At 48.5% G+C, this 19,783-nt stretch overlaps 1 protein-coding gene across 1 annotated transcript; it reads right to left on the reverse strand.

Annotated features, from left to right (window-relative positions):
• Positions 1–17,758: 17,758 nt before the first annotated feature.
• UCRPA7_3812 (putative purine permease protein) lies at positions 17,759–19,783 on the reverse strand (the record flags this gene model as incomplete). Its single annotated transcript, XM_007916279.1, has 4 exons — positions 17,759–18,248; positions 18,301–18,766; positions 18,828–19,243; positions 19,371–19,783. 4 exons carry the CDS (start codon positions 19,781–19,783, stop codon positions 17,759–17,761), a joined length of 1,785 nt encoding a protein of 594 aa, XP_007914470.1.

The raw sequence follows: 19,783 nt of genomic DNA on the forward strand, positions 1-19,783 counted from the left end.
TCGTTAACATGTGAGATGGGCTCACATTTCGACACGCATCTGTTTTTTACGCTTGGCGTTACGGAAGGATAACAACTGTCGACTCAAACAGACTCTGCTAGTATAGTCACAGTACTAAATACAACACATAAAGTATGTCTCATCGAAGCGGACACAATAATTTCGGCGTGATGGTCGAATGAGTTTCTAATGTTCTCTAATTTCACTTTGTGTCTAAAATCTACAAACGCACAAACATCACCCATGCTGTTCCAGATGTCTAAGCCCATACATCCTCCTAGAATCTTTTGTTGGCTTTTATCCGATCGACGTATGCCTGCGCTTGCCCTGGTATGTGTCCCTCATCCGTCAAGAAGCTCACTGTAGACCTCTTCACCTCCGTTGCCATGTTAATGCTGCCGCAGATGTAGCACGCCGCTTCGCCCTCAAGAGTCATCTTCCCTATCGCACGTCCTCCTTCTTCAATGACATGCTGTACAAACCGCTTTCGAGGCCCAGATCGTGAGAATGCCGTGTAGACTCTGAAGAAAGCTTGCTGCTGGAGCCGTGCCCACTCATCCGCGTACATGGAGCCTTGGTCTGCTGAACCACAGCCGAAGACAAGCACCATTTGGCCAATCGGACAGCCCGCTTTGTACAGAGCCTCCCTCTCGTGAGCGAAAACTAGGAACGGTGCGATGCCACTGCCCCGTAGAAGTTCCCTCCCTACGGCAAATCCGTCACAACTACACCAATAGTGATTGCAAGCTTCTCCTTCGAGACGCTCGGGGACGACGGAATTGAGAAGTATCGTGGTTGTAGGCGGGGAATGGTTTGCAACAGTGGTATGGAATGTTCTTCTGGCCACACAACATCTTTCTGCGGCTCTGCGACCGCTATGATCTTACCAAGCGTCAGGTGACGGGCGACGACTTAGTCCTTCCGAGTATCGTGGCGAGTAAGGAGGTTCGCAGTTGTAGTTTTCGCAGCGTCAGTCAGCGTGAAATATGCGAGTAAACGACCCCATTCTTGAGTGACTGGTCCACTGATATCCAGGTAGTAGCGCAAGAGGGCGAAGCGACTCGTTGTCTGAGACGGAAAGTTTGTCGGGTCAAAGCTTTCTAACAAGGGTGAATTTTGACCACAGCATGGAGCTTCTTCTCGTCCCAGCCACCTAAGCGTAGGACCTATTCAGTATACTTTTGAGTTCATATGGCAACTGATCTCCCGTCTTGTACGCCAAATTTGACTTGTTATTGCTGATGTCGAATTCAATATGGAGATATGTCCTTGCAGTCTCGGAGGTTATGTTTGCTGGAAAAGACAAAAGCCGCGTCGTTGACACCCCTGCTGCATGTGGCTTTATTCGGTCCGGAGATAGAAGTGCAAGCTGCTCGCTCACTTGTGCAAGTTGCTTTGTGGAGCTTGTGACAAGCCTGAAATCTAGCTCGTTTATAGATCTTTGATTATCGACCGCCCTCTTTGACACAATCAATGATACCTCTTCAGCAACTCTTTCTTTACATTCGGTCTAAGAGGCGTTAGATAGAATGATTTCATCCTGCTTGCCCACATAACCCAAGAGTGTTGCGCCTGCAGCAGCACAAAACTCATCAACAATATCAACAAAGCGGTTATAATACTCGTACTTGCTGCTCCCAAGTCCAAAAGCGAAGTATCGTAGTTGGGCCAAGGGTGGCTCGCTTCGGGTGCTCTTACAAGCCTGCCATTGAGAAAGACATTCGTACAACTCCATTGCATTATCAGGTGGATCTCCCTCACCGAAGGTAGATTAAATGAATCCAACCACCATTTTTGATGCTAGACGAGCGAGGTTCTGATGATCGATGCGCTAAGGTCCTCGGCTATTGCAGCAATACCAAGAGTCAACTGCAATTCAGGGGCCAGTTGCTTGGCTAGGCATTCAGCATTGCCACTTTGAGATCCCCAGAATATCACCACGTCCTCATGCTACATCTTATGTACGATATTATCAGCGCCATGATCTACGCGCAGGATCCTAACTTCCAAGCAAACAACTCGACTGTAACCACTGCGGAGACACCAGACGTCAGGTTGTACAACGTCGATATGTACTAGTCGATGATTGGCTCTTCGCGTATGTCAACTAGTACCAGCTGTGCCCAAAGGCCACGAAGCTGGTTCAATTCCTGACGCAATGGCATCCTGCATGGGCCGCGGGGATGGTCTGCGAGTCGTGACCATCCACTTCGTATGCAACAGACTACGCATGGACACTGAGAGATTTCAGAAAGGACTCGAACCTCTTGACGACCTCATGTCTACAATGCCATGGGACAAGAATCAAGATGCTCTTGGCCTGGAGCTCGGGGAGCTTGTGACGGAGGCTGCAAACATGTTCAATGCTGCGGCCGAGAACACGGAATTGCCGCAACGAACATCATTTAGCTTCTAGCAAGAACTCCTCGTGCCGTTGCCAAACTTCGTGAGGAGCTAGATACCGTTCTTGACTGGAGAGCCACGGCAGTACCACGATACAATGACATCACAGATCTCCCTTATCTCCGCGCTTGCATTGATGAAGGTCTTCGCCTCCGTCCCTCCATTGAAGGCGGACTACCCCGTCTTGTGCCCTCGGAAGGTATGCGCGTGAATGGCGAATGGTTGGAAGGAGGTACGACTATTTCAGTCTCTACGGACACGGTCCATCGTGACGCCAAAATTTTCCATGATGATCCCGAAGAGTTTGTACTAGAGCGATGGCTACGTCCGGATGCTAGTGCCATGCAACAAGGCTTTCTGGCATTTTCTCAAGGTGGTAGAGCTTGTATTGGGAGAAACATTGCGTACTCTGAGATATCACTCGTTATTGCGTTGTTGGTTTCTCGATATGACTTGGACCTGCGATCCCCCGACTGGGATCTCGGTATCGAAGAGAACTTAAGTGTACACACCGAACCATTGCCGATCAAGGTCAGTTTGAGACCGTGATTACATCGAGAAACATGCAGCAGATGCAGCTGAGCTAGGAATCAAAATTCAACGCTTCAAAGTTCAGTGTCGTTGTGTAATCATGCACATCAATATCTAATTATAGCCGTCAGCGGGGGAAAGTGCGAGACTAAATACAAAAGTGCGAGACCAAAATATAACCGCAATAGCTCATTGTGGGGAAAATCCTTCGCCTTCTCTCGACGTAAAGTTATAGTCTTGGCATGATTTTCTTAGTGAGGATATCGTATCGATGGAATCCGTGCCGTACAAGACCCTCTTTTAAGTTTTCTTCAAACAAGAAGAGCCTTTTCGGCATTTAACATGTGAGCTCTATATACAAAACGCCCGATTTTCTCTCATTCAAACTTTAATTTCAACCGTCTATTAAGATTCATTCTACTTTCAGCAGCTGAGGAAGAAAGTTCTCGGCGTACCTAGTGGCATTTCTTTCAATCAAGAAACCCAGTCTACAAATCATTGATGCATTTTCCTGTGTCTTCGGGTCACTATCAGTAACCATGGAGCCAGTCCTACCAGCGAATTCGGTCTCCAAATCACTTTTGGCTTCAAGCCCCGATGGCTCGGCCCTCAAAGGCAAAAGCATTCTTATAACTGGAGCAGCTCAAGGTCTCGGCGAGTCCCTTGCCGAAAGCTATGCCGCAGCAGGCGCTTTTGTTACTGTAGCCGATCTCAAAGTTGCCGAAGGGCAGGCGCTTTGTTCGAAACTACAACTAAAAGGTTATCAGGCAAACTTCGTCCACTGCGATGTCACGAAGTGGAACGATCAAGTCCAAGCCTTCAAGTCTGCAATCCGCTTTTCACCTAGTGGAGATACTGTTGACCATGTTATCATCAACGCCGGAGTTATGGACACACCGTTCTTCACTGCCAGAGATGAGCCTCTGAAAAGCTTGAACGAAGACCCTCAGGAGCCGGATGCCCGGCCAATTGAAGTGAATACCCGTGGTGCAATGTTCAGCCTAAAGTTAGCCCAGCTGTACATGACCATGACACCAGGTACCACCACCACAAGCAAAGGGTCGAAGAGCGTTCTTTTCCTGCTGAGCCCCGAGTCATACATCACGTTACCTGGAAGTGTCATTTATGGTGGATCCAAATTCGGTGCCCGTGGTCTATTTAGAAATGCTAGAGTTCTATTGGCGACCCAAGGCATACGCATCAATGCCATCGTTCCTTGGTTGATGGAAACACCAATGAACGCAGGAGGTCCTTTTCTAGAGATACTGAACAGCGTAGGCATTTCGACTGTCAGCCTAGAAGCACACGTAAAAGTGGCAACGCATTTACTTAGTAATCGCGAGATTGCTGGCAGAGCAGTGGCCTTGGGACAACCTGAGGGAGTAATTTTCGACGTTGAGGATGACATGGAAGGTGGCGATGGATCCAAAAGATACTGGGAGATGCTATATCAGAACTGGCCCGATGTATCTAAGCGACTACAGCAGATGTTTGCGATGCTAGGGTTAGAGGTTGATGAGAGATACGCTGTTTTCTGAGATGTGAATACGAACTTAACATTTTCCTTCCAGGGCAATCAAATAGATTGAACGACTCTAGTGTCAAACATCGTGAATTACAAACATCATCAATCTGCTGGTATCGCAAAGACGTTTGTAGGCTATAGTACTAAAGGTCAGCGTATGGTTATAGTACTCGCTGCCGAACATTAGTAGTAAAGGCAAGTGAGCAAAATGATTAACTAGGTCACAAATCATTTGAAACATGCTAAGGTATGCAATCTGCGATTCAATAAAAATATAGCCAACTTGAGGCATCTGAAACGTCTTGGGCTTCATGACTCGAGTTTGCAAAGTGTTTCCGGTTCGAGTCCTGCTTCTCCCTAACATGATAGTCATGCTGAAATGGAATAACCCCTCGATAGGTTGATTACAACAAGTTATAGCTGAATATGATGGCCACAGCACCCAAGCCCCAAGCCGCTGCAGCGATTCGATCGGCGCCGCTATCCGCAGTGCTAGATGGAGAGGCCTCAGAAGTCGCTGTAGCAGCCACACTGGCTCCTGTAGAGGTAGCCAAACCAGCTGTTGGGTTCGCTGCTGCGATCGAGCTGTAATATTCTGATGAGTTGGAAGTACCGCAGACACTAGCACGGTAGTTGTAGAAAACTGGAACATAACTCGAGCAGTTCCTACATCGATAGGATTAGCTTTAGTAATAGGAGGATCGGCTAGTGAGCTTTGTGTTTGAGTCACTTACTGATACAAGCATACTTTGACGTCCGTTGCGAAATCATCATTATCGCAGTAACAAGAAGTCTCGTTGCTTTGCAATCATGTCAGTTAGAGCACGTTGCTTGTCATTCAACGAATTTAAAAAGAGATTGGCCAGCAGAGACTTACTAATCGCTGGTGCATCCTGCGTCACTCGCGACCTCAGCTTGACAGTTTAGAACGCAGCTTCCTAACTCGCCATCTGTTTCAGTCGTATCTGCTCCGCCTGAGTCAGACGTCTCTTCATCCCCGCCACAGAAGTCGGTGCGAGAATTGTAGAATATTGAGACGTCAGTGCTACAGCCGCTCTGATAGAGACAAGCCTTGACATTTGTAGCGAAGTCTTCGGAACACATGCACAGAGTGGTATTACTGCCAAGTTGTAAGGGAAAGTTGCCGGCGCAAAAACGTCTTGTGAATGACTTACTAATTGTCTCCACACCCAGAGGATGAGGCTTCAGATTGTTGACAAGTTAGGATGCAGTCAGACAGGCTATCATATCATTCGTGATTAGCTTGTTCTATGTGTACGAAGCAAAATATTCAATCTTATGTGGAAACTTACGCGTTGGTTGTAGCCGCAGCCATGAGAGCTGAAGAGATGATCCCGATCAACTTCATTTTCCGTTGTAATACGAATAATTGGGTTTGCAAAGGATGAATGCTGGTAAGGCACACGATTTGAACAGAGGGTATGAAATGATTCAACTACTTCTCTTAATTCAGGCGATGACAATCACGTTGTATTTTAGGCCTTGAGGTTGGCCACCGGCCTCGACGTAACGCCCCTTGATCAGAACACCAGGCCACCATACTACGGATATCCGGAACACATTGTGGGTTCGATAGTGTGATGGCTCTCGTTAGTTCATGCTGCCAAGCACAGTGACGAGCTGATATGTCTATGAGGAGCTCGGGTCCGAGGCTGAGATAGGAGCTTCATGGATTGTGGGAGGACTGGATCCCCAAACATCCCCATTCAGATCAAAGTCGCTAGATCGGCGGATGATCACCAGGAATACATGTTATCAAATAACTCACGGACTACCCTGGTCAGATAATGGAGTACTCGTCTTTCTGTTCATCGTCAGGGGCTAGAAATCTCATCTTATCTGATCATCTGATAATTACCAGCCAAGCTAAACCCGCGTAAATTGAGCCAGAGGCAATGTCAAGGGACATAGTTCGCGGCTAGCAAAATAATCTGCCTCCACTGTCCGTATAATCGAATCAGAAACCTACCGCGGGACATTTTCGGATCATCTAGGGTCCAGAGCCTCATGTTCTAAGTGAGTGGGCCAGCTATCCGGGTGCCGCTACGCTCGCTCCTCTCGCCTACTCGTCTATCTCGCTCCGGTCGCGAACTTTACTTCAGCCAAGCTGCCAAGAAGTCAGGATTCTTTCAGTTATTTCGTGTCCTTGCAAAAGGCGGTAAATTTAGCGAATTCGTCCCTTTTAGCGGCAGAGTCTTTGCTGGATAACCAGCTCATTATTGTTCGCGTAGAATACAGGAAAAGTGGATCAGGGATCTCCAATTGTCTAGCCTTTAAGTAGACTGGTAGTTTAGCATTAATTGAATTGGGGCGGTTCAGAACTCCATAACTACAACTAGATTTGGAATGTCAGATCTAGCATCAGTAACATGTAGCTTGGAACAGCAACGCTACGATTTACCGAGACTTGCTTTGAGCCATCATCTGGCAGAGCCTACTCCGGCATGTCGCCGTAGAGAACCGAGTTGAATCCTATCTCGGAACGCACGGCAACGAAATGTCGCACAATGGCTAGTAATTCAGCCACATATCGCAACTGGCTCGATCTGGATACCTTGGCCTCAAAATGTCTGAGGCAACACCTGTCAAGTTGGGTGTAATGAAGATATACAAATCAGGTATTCAGGCTTGAAATTATAATCATGTGATGAGCAGCTAGATGAACATGGAAAGATCAGAGCGTAAATATGAACCTGTTATATTATACAGTAATGGTTCTAGTTAGATTAAAGATACATGATTATTGAAGAAATAAATATGACATGTTGTCCAAATATATGAAGATTGTCTTCCGTCAACTTATTGCACAAGCTTTGAATGTCTTACTCATGCCAGGATTAACGGTCAACTTCTACATTAGTGCAGCGAAACCACCCCAAACAGCGACAGCTGCGGCAAAAGACATGCCTCCCTCGCGAAGGGCGTTGGCTCCAGCAGTGACAAATCCAGTAGAAGAGACAACCGATGTTGTATTAGAAGCAACAGCTGTAGTAGAAGTAGCAAGAGATGTAGTGTAGCCACCAACGGCCGTCGTCTCGGATCGTTCGACCGATGAAGCCACAGATAACGTAGTTTCTTCGGCAGGACTTTCTGTAGCAATGGTCGGAGCGGTTGTTTGCTCAGCTGTAGCAGCCGGGGCAGACGTCACCTCACTCACAGAGCCGCACGCGCTATTATACGCGGAGTAGAATCCGGCCACGTCAGAACTGCATGAGTTCCTACAAAGAGTTAGAGATGTTTCTGACGGAAGGCGTCTACATAAGGACACGTACTGATACAGACAAGCCTTTGCCGCGGTGGCGAAATCTGCGAGGCAAAAGCAGCCGGCGAGGTCAGAACTAGTGAGCTGATGAGCAGTTGATCAACAGGTGGGAGGTTTTAGTTTCTCACATGTCACATCCGAGAGAGGACGCCGCAGTGGACTCGCAGGTCGCAATGCAGTCACTACATTATATTAGCAAAATCGATCTCAACAAAGATTGTAGAGTACTCACTCGCTACCACTTGTAGCTTCCACGGCGGCACTGGTTGTAGTGGCGGTGCCAGTGGAGTCAGCACAGAGGCTATTCACGCTCTCATACATTTGAGACACATAGGTAGCGCCACATCCGTCTCTATTCAAAATTGACTATGTGAGCAGTGAAATCCGGAGTCATGGCTTTACAGATCATCTTTGAAGAACTTACGTTTGGTAAAGACAGGCCTTGGCCTGAGTTGCAAAGGTACTCTGACAAATGCAGCCTGCGACGTCGGAGCTGTTTCGGACAAGTCAAATGGAGAATAATTATGGTTCTGGAAGGCTGGAACTTACATGTCGCATCCCAGGGAATCTGCCGCGGTTTGCTCGCAAGTACTAATGCAGTCATCGCTTCGAGGTTGCGGTTAGTTGAGTAAAATTCAAGTCGAGACTTTGATTCCAAGAGACCGTCCGAACATGGCCGCTTATCCCAGGACAGGACACTCACGCAGCTTTGACAAGAGCTAGTCCAGCAAGGGACATGAAAGCCACAGAGTACTTCATTTTTGCGACTAAAATTCTTTCAAGCGAGTGGGAAATTTGAGACTGGTGGTGATCCGTCTTAGCGAGGGGTTTTGACCGAGTGAAAGTTTTGAAGAGGGTGATAAGTATAGTCTCACTTTCATCAAGTGAGAAAGAGACTGTATATATCCCATATCAAACTTTGAATAGAACTCATAAGATCCAGTCCAAAATAGACTCCGGATTCGGCGGATTGACTCGGAAATGATATGACGCGCGCCTTTCATGCCGTGAAGTTTAGCGAAATTCATCGGGAAGGAGTCAACGCCACGACTGTATCAATTTGCTCATCAAATACCAATGTATTGGAAGATAAGTTGGTGGAACGAGGCAGACTAGTTGAGCACAGTCTGATATTGAAGCGTCTTGGCATCATATCACCAATGTGGGCCCGTTGTTATGGGCCTCGACAAGATTCCGGGCTCCCTCCGTGTTGTAAGCCGCATACGAAGTCGGTTAGAATATACTTGGTCTTGAGACCTGCAAGGGGGGTATGACAAGGATAATTTATCATGGCTGAGACTTTTGTTGGAGCACGTGTGGGGAACGAGGTCTGGACCGGAGTGGCTATCAATTCCATCTTATCAATCGCATCTAATCAGTGACGGCAGACCTTTGCCGTTCGCTTACGGACGTCGTCGCCTCGCCTGCAGTCTCCGAAGGTGGACCGATAGCCAAGTCGCCCCACCTAAGAGCTGGATGTTGGTAAACCACCAGGAATCCATCACCGAACAGCCTCGGAGTTGGCATTATGGCCGAACTTTAGGCTATCCAGATTCTCTCCACTTCGATATGAGTGGCCCGTAACCGGACTATGGACCTCTTTTCATCGTGATTTGGGAAGGAATCTGCACAAGCACATATCATGCTTGTTGTGGCCACAAAACATACCAGGCTACATGCGACAAACAGGTATTGTACACTGCTCTCGGCTGTTATTTGAAATTCTGACTCGCTTGAAAATCCCTGGTGTTGAATGATTCTGAAGCCCTGCTATCATGGGCTTTATGATCAACAACTTTGCTCTCGTGGGATTTCTTACCCTCGCAAGGCTGTCACAGGCCGGCAGTGACGGGCCTGCCGCCTTCATTTGGCCGCAAGGTAGAGCATGGTCGTCATCAAGTGACAACAGCGCACCTTGTGGTTCACCAGATGGGGTCACAAGCCGGACACAGTTTCCACTAAGTAAGCAGACTTTCCAAAATTAAGACGCATGGCATAGAACATGTACTGAGTGACAACTTGTGAAGCGAATGGTGCTGTTTCAATCATCGTCAACCAAGCGTCTTATAAAATCAACCTAGGCATCTCTTATACAAACGGTAAGTCTCATTTCTACCAAGGACCATATAGCTTGAGCTTCGCTAATTGCCATAAACAGACCCGTACACAAATGCAGATTTTATTGACCTTGTGTCTTATAGCAACTTTCCCCAGCTAGATGCTGGCAATGAATGTTATTCCGTACCAAACCCTCCGAGCGGAGCAACGACAGGGACCAACGCCACATTGCAGCTGGCGTACATCTCGGAAAACACAGATGGGAAAAATGACACTTTTTATACGTGTGCTGATATTACATACGTTGAGCTCAGCGCGTTTACGGAAGAAATCACATGCTACAACTCGACCGCCGGCTCCAGTGTAACCCAGTCGGCGTCTGGTGTTGCGCCTACACCCATCGCCTTACAGAGCTCCGAGAGTTCAGGCCCGCAACACTCTCATCTTTCGGGCGGTGCTATTGCTGGCATCGTCGTGGGCGTCCTGGTTGTGGCCGGCATTGTCATTACTTCAGTACTTCTGATGATTCGGCGTCGCGCAAAACAGATTGAGAAACGTGTCTCGGCTAATTTGAGAATGGCGGAGTTGAAGAGACTGAGTAAAGAAAGCGCAAGTACCAAGGTGGAGAGAACAGAAGCTTGAGAGACGGCGACCAACCAATGCCTTTCAAAAGATACCAAAGCGAGAATGCAAGGCGAGGAGAAATATTTTCAGGAATCCAACAACGCATGATTTTGTGGCGTTGTCCCTCGCGAGAGGGTCGAGGAAAATCAATCTCTCGTAGCTCTTGCCTCTTTCTCAGTCCGTAGTGATCTATGTGATCAGTTCTCTCATTGTGGTACTAAAGACGATCCAATCTGAGCAGACGGAATTGTCTTTGACTTGAAATGTACCCTATCACATAAGCACCGTGTAGTCTATCACATTCAATTCGGCTCTTTAGCCCAACACTACTTCCTACATCCAGAGGCGCGCCCTCAGATTTGTTATTGCAAAGAGAGATGGTAATCAGCGATCAAACGTGCTTTTGCAACTCTTTGGACCGACCGGTGTCAAAAGATCCGTTTGAGCAGTAACAAGGCCAACCTTAGGGCAATTAGTAATTATTTAGCGTCCGTATCAAAGTTGGGTTATTGTATGTTGGGGGCCATGTCTTAAGGGGGAAATGTATGCATGCTAGACTGCTAGCACATAAGCTTAAGGCGCGCATTCTCTCAGGGAGACGGCATCATTAACACCTTCCTTCGTGCAATCGTACTGCTTTTCCTTGCATGTCGAAAGATCTTGATCTTGCCCGTCTCCATCTGCGACTGATAGGCATTATAAGGAATCTACTCGTGCATCTAAATGATTTGTAGTGTGACGGCATTTGAGGCATAGTAATTTATTTGACTAGGGTCTCAACCTCGCGCTTCAATGTCGTTGATGCACCGTTGTACTCCACTGCACTTACGATCTCAGCCCTACCTTTATATGGTAGGCTTCCGTCACTAAAGATTACTAAAGCGACTGTCGATGCAGTCGTCCCACAATCCGCACCTTCTATTTATCGCTTCTTCTGTCGGTCTCTCGGTCTCTACTATTAGTGCTGAACATCCCTTCCTTTCCTACTCTAGCTGTCCTCAATCCTTGAGCAAGGATGCACGCCGTTGTCTCGTGAAGGATGAGCCCAGAACATAAGCTGAAAAGAACCCCTGCAGATTGGACCAGTAGTAAAGTCCCACGGAATGACATTGTCCCATGTGGCGTCCACTATAAAGCTTGGCGCCTGCAGGCTGTGTCGGGGCGCGGAGAAGACGAAATCCTCAGGGCCAGGCCAGCCAGGTAACAAGCGAAGAAAGCCCGCAGGTCACTGCGTAATTTCTTTTGACTTTGTGTATCGGAAGAAGGTTAAGAATTATTAGAATGCTGACAGCTGACGGCGCAGCAAACCAGGAACCCCAGTCGTGAGCCTCCCCACGCCAGTCTGTTGCGGGCAATAGTCTGCTCTTCAGCCGTCGCAGCTCTCCACCACACCTCGTGTGTACTACATAGTAGCACCCGTCGTCAATCAGCCACGTCCCGCAATGGGAATCAAGCTATCGGGGCTGCGCTTCCTAGCTGCAGGAGACCCTGCAAGAGGGGGAATCGTCGGGTGAAGCTCATCTAATTTTAAATAACGTAGTAGAGCCTCACCCCGACACGCAGGACTGCCTTTTCTTTCCCTTTCCTCTTTTTGCACGGTACCAAGCTGCAGCTACGACGTCAGTCGCCAACGTCACAATGCTTCAAGATCTCTTCCTGCTCGTTCTGGCGAGCCTCGCTGGGTCAGCTCTCGGATACAAACGTGACTTGTCATCATGGAATGCTCAAGAGACATCTGCCGCCGAATTGGCTGATAACATGGCCCGCCATGGAATGTCTCCCAAGCCGACCGATTCCCCGCACCCTCGCTTTGGATATATCGCCGAATTGAAGAGAGATGTTGGCGCTGAGACTTGTGGTTGGCTGACAGATGGTGAGTGTATCTTGATCCCAATGGTGAAGTTCTACCATACTGAACGCGCTCCAAGGACGGCCTTTCACCTGCTATAATGACTGGTGGACTTGCACGAACTCGGGAACCATCCGTGATTGCTGCTTCAGCACTGATTGCTCAACGTCCGCTTTCTATACTGCGTGTTTTGATTCAACTGCGACCGAGTGCTCAGGGTCCAACATCCAGACGAATGCTTATTGCTGGTAAGAGCCACGCTGGCTTGGAAATCAAACAACTGACTAACATGATACAGCACGAGCACCCAGTATCCTTTCTGTGTGACTTACCACTATTCCACCACAGCCACACCGGGTTCACTGTTTACAGTATGGGGATGCGGCAACACAGGGTTTTCTGGAACCTCAGAAATGCTTCCCGAAGACCCAGTTACATCCTCAACCTCAGTCAGCACGACTGAGTCGTCCACAACGACAACTTCCAGTTCTCCAACACCGACGCCGACTTCAACTACCAGCACTAGCAGCACGCCCACACCGACACCGACGCCTACTTCTGGGGGCGGAGGATCCAGCACGCCGGTCGGCGCCATTGTCGGCGGGACTGTTGGTGGGTTGGCGGTCGTAGGCATCATCGCAGTCGCAGCTATCTTCCTGTTTCTCCGCCGGAGGAAGAACAAGCCTCAGACGCCCGACCCAAATTATGCCGCCACGGGCCAGCCTCCGCAACCCCCTATGTCATCCTATCCAGGCAGCCCGCAGCCTAACATGTACAACCCCCATTATAGCATGGCCAGTTATCCGCCCGGGACTCAGACATCGCCTTCGCCGAGCAATAACGCTGCGTGGTCTGTGCCAACTACCACGCCTCCCAACGACTATGGAAACTATGCTGGTTATTATGGGGGAGCACCAGTGCAGAAGGATGATCAGGTGCCTCAAATGCAACCTGCCGTGAATGAAGCCCCGGCAGTGAACCCTCCGGGAGTTGGAAATAATCGAGCAGAGCTGGCTTGAAGACAATTCAAAGGCATTACTGGAGTTTTACGGCGTGCGAATTATTGTTCTCATTTGCATTGGTGGGAAGACAGTATTATAGCGTTTTGAGGGATGGAGAGCTCAGACAGAGCGTCGAGGTCTTTGCTCAATATGGTGACGATGACAGTGCGGACTTTCTCGCAGAATATAATCCAAAATTTTTAGACCCCTTTAATTCGGCAAGCCGAACCGAGCGTGCACTGTTTCGTCTAATCAATCGCTAAGTACGACATCGCCGTGCCCGCCACTTATCGATTGAGGTCATATCAGAGCTGCATAGAACTACTACAGGATGAAATAGCTGTAGCGAATCGAATTGCCACATTTGGGCCTGTCAAAAAAGCCACACAGATTGCGGGCGTCTGGGCACGTGAGCGGCTGGACAATTTCTTGGAAACGAGAAGGCTGCAGAATCTCTGAAACTCTATGCAGACAGCACTTTTCAATCATTGACCACAGAGATAGATTTCCCGAGATTAGTACTGGATGGCCAATTCCAGAAATGTGACGCAGGCTTGTGACAGATGCCTCAAGCCTCGTGACACTATCCTGCGCGGTCTCTCGAAGCTGTCGGTGATCAACACAGATACCTGGAAACCATTGTCAACGGTCTTGCAAAATGCTGGAGAGTGTCACGGCTGTGGACTCCTTCGACAAATGATTCATCGCTGTGAAGATGTGCTTGGCATCCGTTTCCAAGACGATCATATTCAGGTTGAGCCTCCTGATAGTAAACGAGCGCATTCGGAGTGTCGTATAAGCGGGCGTTCGGGACGCTATGTTATTCGATTTGGGTATACAGATGATAGCCGTTCCATATCTCATAGAAGAAGCAGTGAGTCTGAAACCCCTTTCAGAGTAGCATAAAAGGCTTGCCTATCTCACAATTATCGGGAAAGACAAGGAGTCATAGTGTTTGCATCGGGAACCATGGCCCTTTACTAACATATAAAAGGCTTTGTTGGAGACAAATCCCTACAGGCTCTTCCGCGTCTTGGCTCTCCTCCCCAGTCGTTTTCCTGGTCTTTAGCCAAAGACTGGATTAAGCGTTGCGAAAAGACCCACAAACACTGCCCAACAACCGAGTCAGCAACCCTACCGCGGAGAGTGCTGGATATTAGTTCTAGTGAGCCTTTTGTTTACGAAAGCAGCGGAGTTGTGCAGAAATACGCAACTTTGAGCCACTGTTGGGAGGATAGCCAACCAATCAGAACTACGAGGTCGAATCTAACCAGGCGACAAGGCCGACTAGAATGGGGTCAACTTCCTTTAGCCTTTCAAGAGGCCATCGATATAGTTAGAAAGCTCGGCATTAAGTACCTTTGGATAGACTCCTTATGTATAGTTCAAGATGACCCCGAAGAGTGGGCAATTGAGTCAGCAAGGATGGCCAACATATTTGAGAAGTCGGTCGTGACTATCGTGTTGCATCAACCTGGCCCTAATCAGAAAAGTACCACTGCGGAATTGTTCTCTGGCAATTGCACTTATTCAACTGATACCCTTTCAACTTTCTCTAAGAGACAACAGCATGCGCGAGTTGTGTTTTCAGTACGAGACCACAGGGGTCATGCTGAGCACGCTTTAGAAGAGGACTGGATTGACTCTAGCAAATTATCAACCAGAGGATGGTGCTTTCAGGTCAGCTTCAAATAATGGTTAATTGTGCTTTAAAGTTGACTAAGTCTTGATACAGGAACGACTTTTATCATCCCGACTTATACACTGCACCCCGGACCATATCGTCTTTGAGTGTGCCGAGGATGAGAGTTGTAGGTGTTCCTCAACAAATGGCCACTCTCACGACTCGTCGGGATTGAAGTCGAACTTCAGATCCAACTCAATGACCCAGCATCAGTGGCGACAAATGGTCACACTATACACAATGAAGAACTTTACTCGTCAAACTGATATCTTACCCGCTCTTGCTGGCATTTCCAACCGTATAACAGGAGACATTTATCACGGAGGGCTCTGGCATTCTACCTTCGCTCAGGACCTTGCATGGGTCACAATTTCGCGACCAAAACGACCTCCGACGCGACCTAAAGAATACGTGGCTCCTTCATTTCTATGGGCTTCAATTGTAGGAACGATTGAATTCGTGGACATATCATCGAAAATGTCGCAACAGTTCTCCATTGAAAATATCATACTTAAAGGAAAGCACGAAGAGCTGCTTGGAGAGCTCTGCGGTGGCCTTCTATTATTGCGTGGCCGCATGCGTGAAGCGAGTTTTGTTCATTACTTCGAACGACCCATGCCCACCAATCCCTTCTTGCCGTCAATTACTCGAGGAACAACTTGTATATGGGCAACTTTGGTGATACCTGATAATGGTCATTACATATTTCACCCCGATGCATTGACATTGCCCTCAATCCCAGAGGAGAATACCCGGCATTTATTCCAGGAAGGAATGGATCTATTCTGTCTTGAGCTGTTTGAGAGCGCACAACAAGCTAACCGCACTTGTTGTGCCTTGGTTCTCGTGGACTCGGGAAGTCGTATTGACGGGAGGACACTTTATCAACGTGTCGGAATCACCGCAGATGTTCAGGCCGATCTTTTCCGAAACGTTGATGAGAATGAAATTGCCATAGTGTAAGACATGGGTATCTAATGAGCGGTGGCGGTAGTCACGGTGTTGATATCTAGAGAATGTATCAGAAAAGAGAGAATGATTGACATTGATGTGTGGATGAGGACTAGATACAACGAGTGCTTGAGGCGAGATCAACCACAGCTAGGAAACCTCGTGCCCCTTGAAAATTGTCATCGAACCTTTCTCCTTGCACATGCAAACCTATAAAGAGCCCTAATCACAAACTAGGGCAGCTGGCATGGTGGCCGACTGGCCGAGTGATGGAAGGCTGTACTGAACACAAGTCCCATCTCCATCGCAGCGTGTGCGGCAAGTGAATCCTCCAATTGTAGCTACATTGTCGACACATGCTGCCTCGACATCACCGGTACACTCTAGGGTCCCGATGTTCTCCCATGTTTGACCGCACAACTCAGAGACTGAGTATGCTCCTTCGCCAGAGCCTCCGTTTTTCTGCACGTTGTCGTCCTGCTTAGCAGCCAGATAAAACGAGCGTGTGCATCCGCCAAGCATGTTGCAATAGTCTTCCTCAAGGATACCTGCGCAAATCCAGGCTGATGATTGCTGCACGCCTAGGAGGACTGCTATTGAGAATGATTGGATTGATGACTTCATGACGAGGATTGATTGCTATGTTTATCTTAAAAATTGAGAGTTCGTCACGGCCAGGAGTTGTTCGAAGTACGTTTTGCTCAATCAAAGTCAAATGATAATGCATACAGCTAAAGTCCGTCTCAAATCGAATGTGATTCGACTCTTTTATAGTAATCCCAACGCCATGCTCTCAGCTTTACATTGTCAAGATGATGATGTCACGTTTCATGACCATTCTATACATGAAGTGATCGCCGTAAGCTCTCAGTCCTCCCAGTGCGTGAGATGAATGGCTATTGACTTTTTGAAAATTGAAAATATGTTGAAGTTGCTCGTGATCGTTTGGACATCTGAAGATCGTGGGGCTATGCCTAAACTAGAGCGGCCGCTGAAGGAACTCAGGGGCAATTGCCTCTCTTACCAATTTCAGAGAGGCAGATAATTATTATTAGACTGTCGATCAATGCTGGATAAACTTTCCGCTTCACGAGCTTCACGAGCAATAGATTCACAGCATAAGGGGTTGCAATGTGAGCTATGGGCGCTTCTGACTGCTGATCGTCCAAATCGTCCTCAGGCTCTACGACCAAGTGCAAAAGGTCGAGCGGCCGCCCTGATATCATAGATTTCCCAGCCCCGATGTCAAGGCGATAGGTCTCTCTCTGTCATTTGTGCACCGTAGGTCCTATATTCCATGCATCCATACACATATATTTCATCCCTAACCCAAACGGTGTATTTGTGCTGCAGAACGAGTTCGCCATGTGCCCAAAAGATATAAATGGCAGCCAATTAGCAAGGCCAGCAACAAGAACTAAAGAGCCGAGCACAAAGGTGAGTGATTTGCCGTGAGACCCTCACAACGCTCTTAAGGTTCCGTAGCTTTGGTGATCATTTCATATTCCATAATGCCATGACAACCAAGCAAGGATGGCAGAGAGCAATGCCCTGGTCAACTGCCGACACCCCCACCCCCCAGACAGGTTCAGCCTGGGATTCACTGTTACAGACATATGTAGTAGATCTTCTAAAACACGAATTATTTGCTTCACCTGTGACGGACTAGAGTCTGTATATATACACTTGTCATGAAAAGACCAAATAATAGTTCATCCTTTATAGCATTAAAAAATTCATTAACATAACACATGGTTGAGCCTCCTTCCTTTCGCCACTGTAGTCACACAACATTTTATGCTCATGCTCTTTTAGCAAGAGTAATCGGAACTTCATCACAACAATCCTCTTACACCTTTTCAGTTTCAACCTTCTTCTGCTCCACCGGCGCAGCGTGCGAACCTTCCTCGCTAACTTCCCGCTCAAGCTCCTTCGCAGGTGCAGCATCAGCAGGGATGACGCTCTCGTCAATGTCGTCAATCTCAATCGGCAGGACCAAGTTGAGGACCATGCAGACAACAGCGGTGACAGCGAAGCCGGTCTCCATGATTAGCACGATCGCGTCGAGGAATCCGCGCAGCCCGTGGTTGGAGCCATTGTAGCTGAAGACGTTGTCGAAGTAGGTCGGGACCAGTGTCGCGCCGTAACCCAGAGCCAGACCGGCCGTCAGGATGAACCTGTTTCGGCGGTTAAATGGCACGCCGCGGGTAATGATGGCAATGCCGGAAACGGCGACGGCGCAGAAGAGGAAGGTGGTCATACCGCCGAGCACGGCAGAGGGTATGGCCACAAGGGCGGCGGCGAATTTGGCGAAGACGCCCATGATGATGAGGAACATGCTAATCATTGTCAGACTCAGGTCAGATGAAGGGCAAAGCAATTCAAGCTTACCAGCAGCAGTAACCAGCCTTGCGGTTTGCACATCTCGTAAGCGCAATAACACCGTTGTTCTGCGCGAAGGTTGTCATAGGGGTGATGGTCATCAGAGCGGCAAGGATACCGTTGAGACCGTCAGCCAAGACACCACCCTGGATGCGGCTCTCGTAGATCCGGCCCTCAACTTCGAGCTTGGAAACATCGCATGTAGCTGTGATATCACCAATAGCCTCGCAGGCACAGATGATGAATACGGCCATGATAGGCAGCACCAACGGTCCATAAACGCTAAGGGGGAAAGTGTGTACCCAGATGAATGAAGCAGCCGGGGCGCTGTCGATACCCGAGCGGTCGAAGTAGCCGCAAGCAGCAGCAATGATGCAACCAACTAGGAGACCGATGACGACAGAGGTGGACTTCATGATCGGGGAGCCAAAGCGCTCGCACAGGATAATTGTCAAGAAGACAGAGAAACCAAGGCCTAAGAAGTCGCTCATCAGCACATAGGCTATTTGATTCATGTCAGATGTAGTCAGTCTTACCAAGATATTCCGGGCTGCCCCAAGGAAGAGCGTGCGGTGCCGTAATATTCGGGCAGCGAGCGTAAAACTCGATTGGCTCGGTCGCAGAGCACAGTCCGGAACCACCAGCCCAGTTCTGGAAGCCAGACTGGATCAGGTGAATACCGATGAGCATGACCGTGGGACCTGTGACGATGGGCGGGAAGATGCGCAGCATGGTCTTGGGTGGGATGAAAGAGATCAAGACTTCAACGAGGGCGCACACAGCGGCTGTGCCGATGATAGCACCGTAACCTTCCGGACACGGGAGCGGCGTGCCGTCTTCGGCAGACGGGCAATAGCCATTAGCGTACATTTGGGCGAAGGCGCCTTGTGCGACGGGGATGATGGCGAAGGAGATACCGACGACGGAAATCAAACCCGTGCCAACATAGTATCTGCGGAATGTTAATGATTTTGGCTCTTGGTAAAAGCATTGCCTGATTGGCATTTATAAAGAAACCGACTTCCTCCATCTCTCCCTTTTTCATTGGAGTATGATGACAAGGATATGAAGGCTCTTACGGTGTCTTGTAGATATGAAACCGGGTGATCTGAATCATTGACAGGACTCCGGACACAATCAGGGCAGTCGAAACCAGATATTGTGTCATTTCAGTGGATAGGTTGACGCCTCCAGCACCGGCCATGATGATTGGCGGCGTGATGATACCAGCTAACATAGCAAGGGCATGTTGGAATCCCAGCAGCAAGGCGAGCACAACGGGGAGCTTGTCGTTTAGACCAAAGAAAGGAGCTGCCTGTTTCGACTTCTTCATGAAAGGCAGATTCGGCTTGAACAGGAACGCGTAGTCGTAATCACCAAGAAGACCATCTCTGGTCAGCATTGTCTTCTTCACAGTAAACAAGCGATCACGAAAGGTCCGCTTAGGAGTGCTCTCGGGCACGATCTGCGAGGGGACCTGATCCTCATCCAT

This window comes from Phaeoacremonium minimum (assembly GCF_000392275.1).
Source record: "Phaeoacremonium minimum UCRPA7 unplaced genomic scaffold PA7_03_scaffold_290, whole genome shotgun sequence".
Lineage (NCBI taxonomy): Eukaryota > Fungi > Ascomycota > Sordariomycetes > Togniniales > Togniniaceae > Phaeoacremonium > Phaeoacremonium minimum.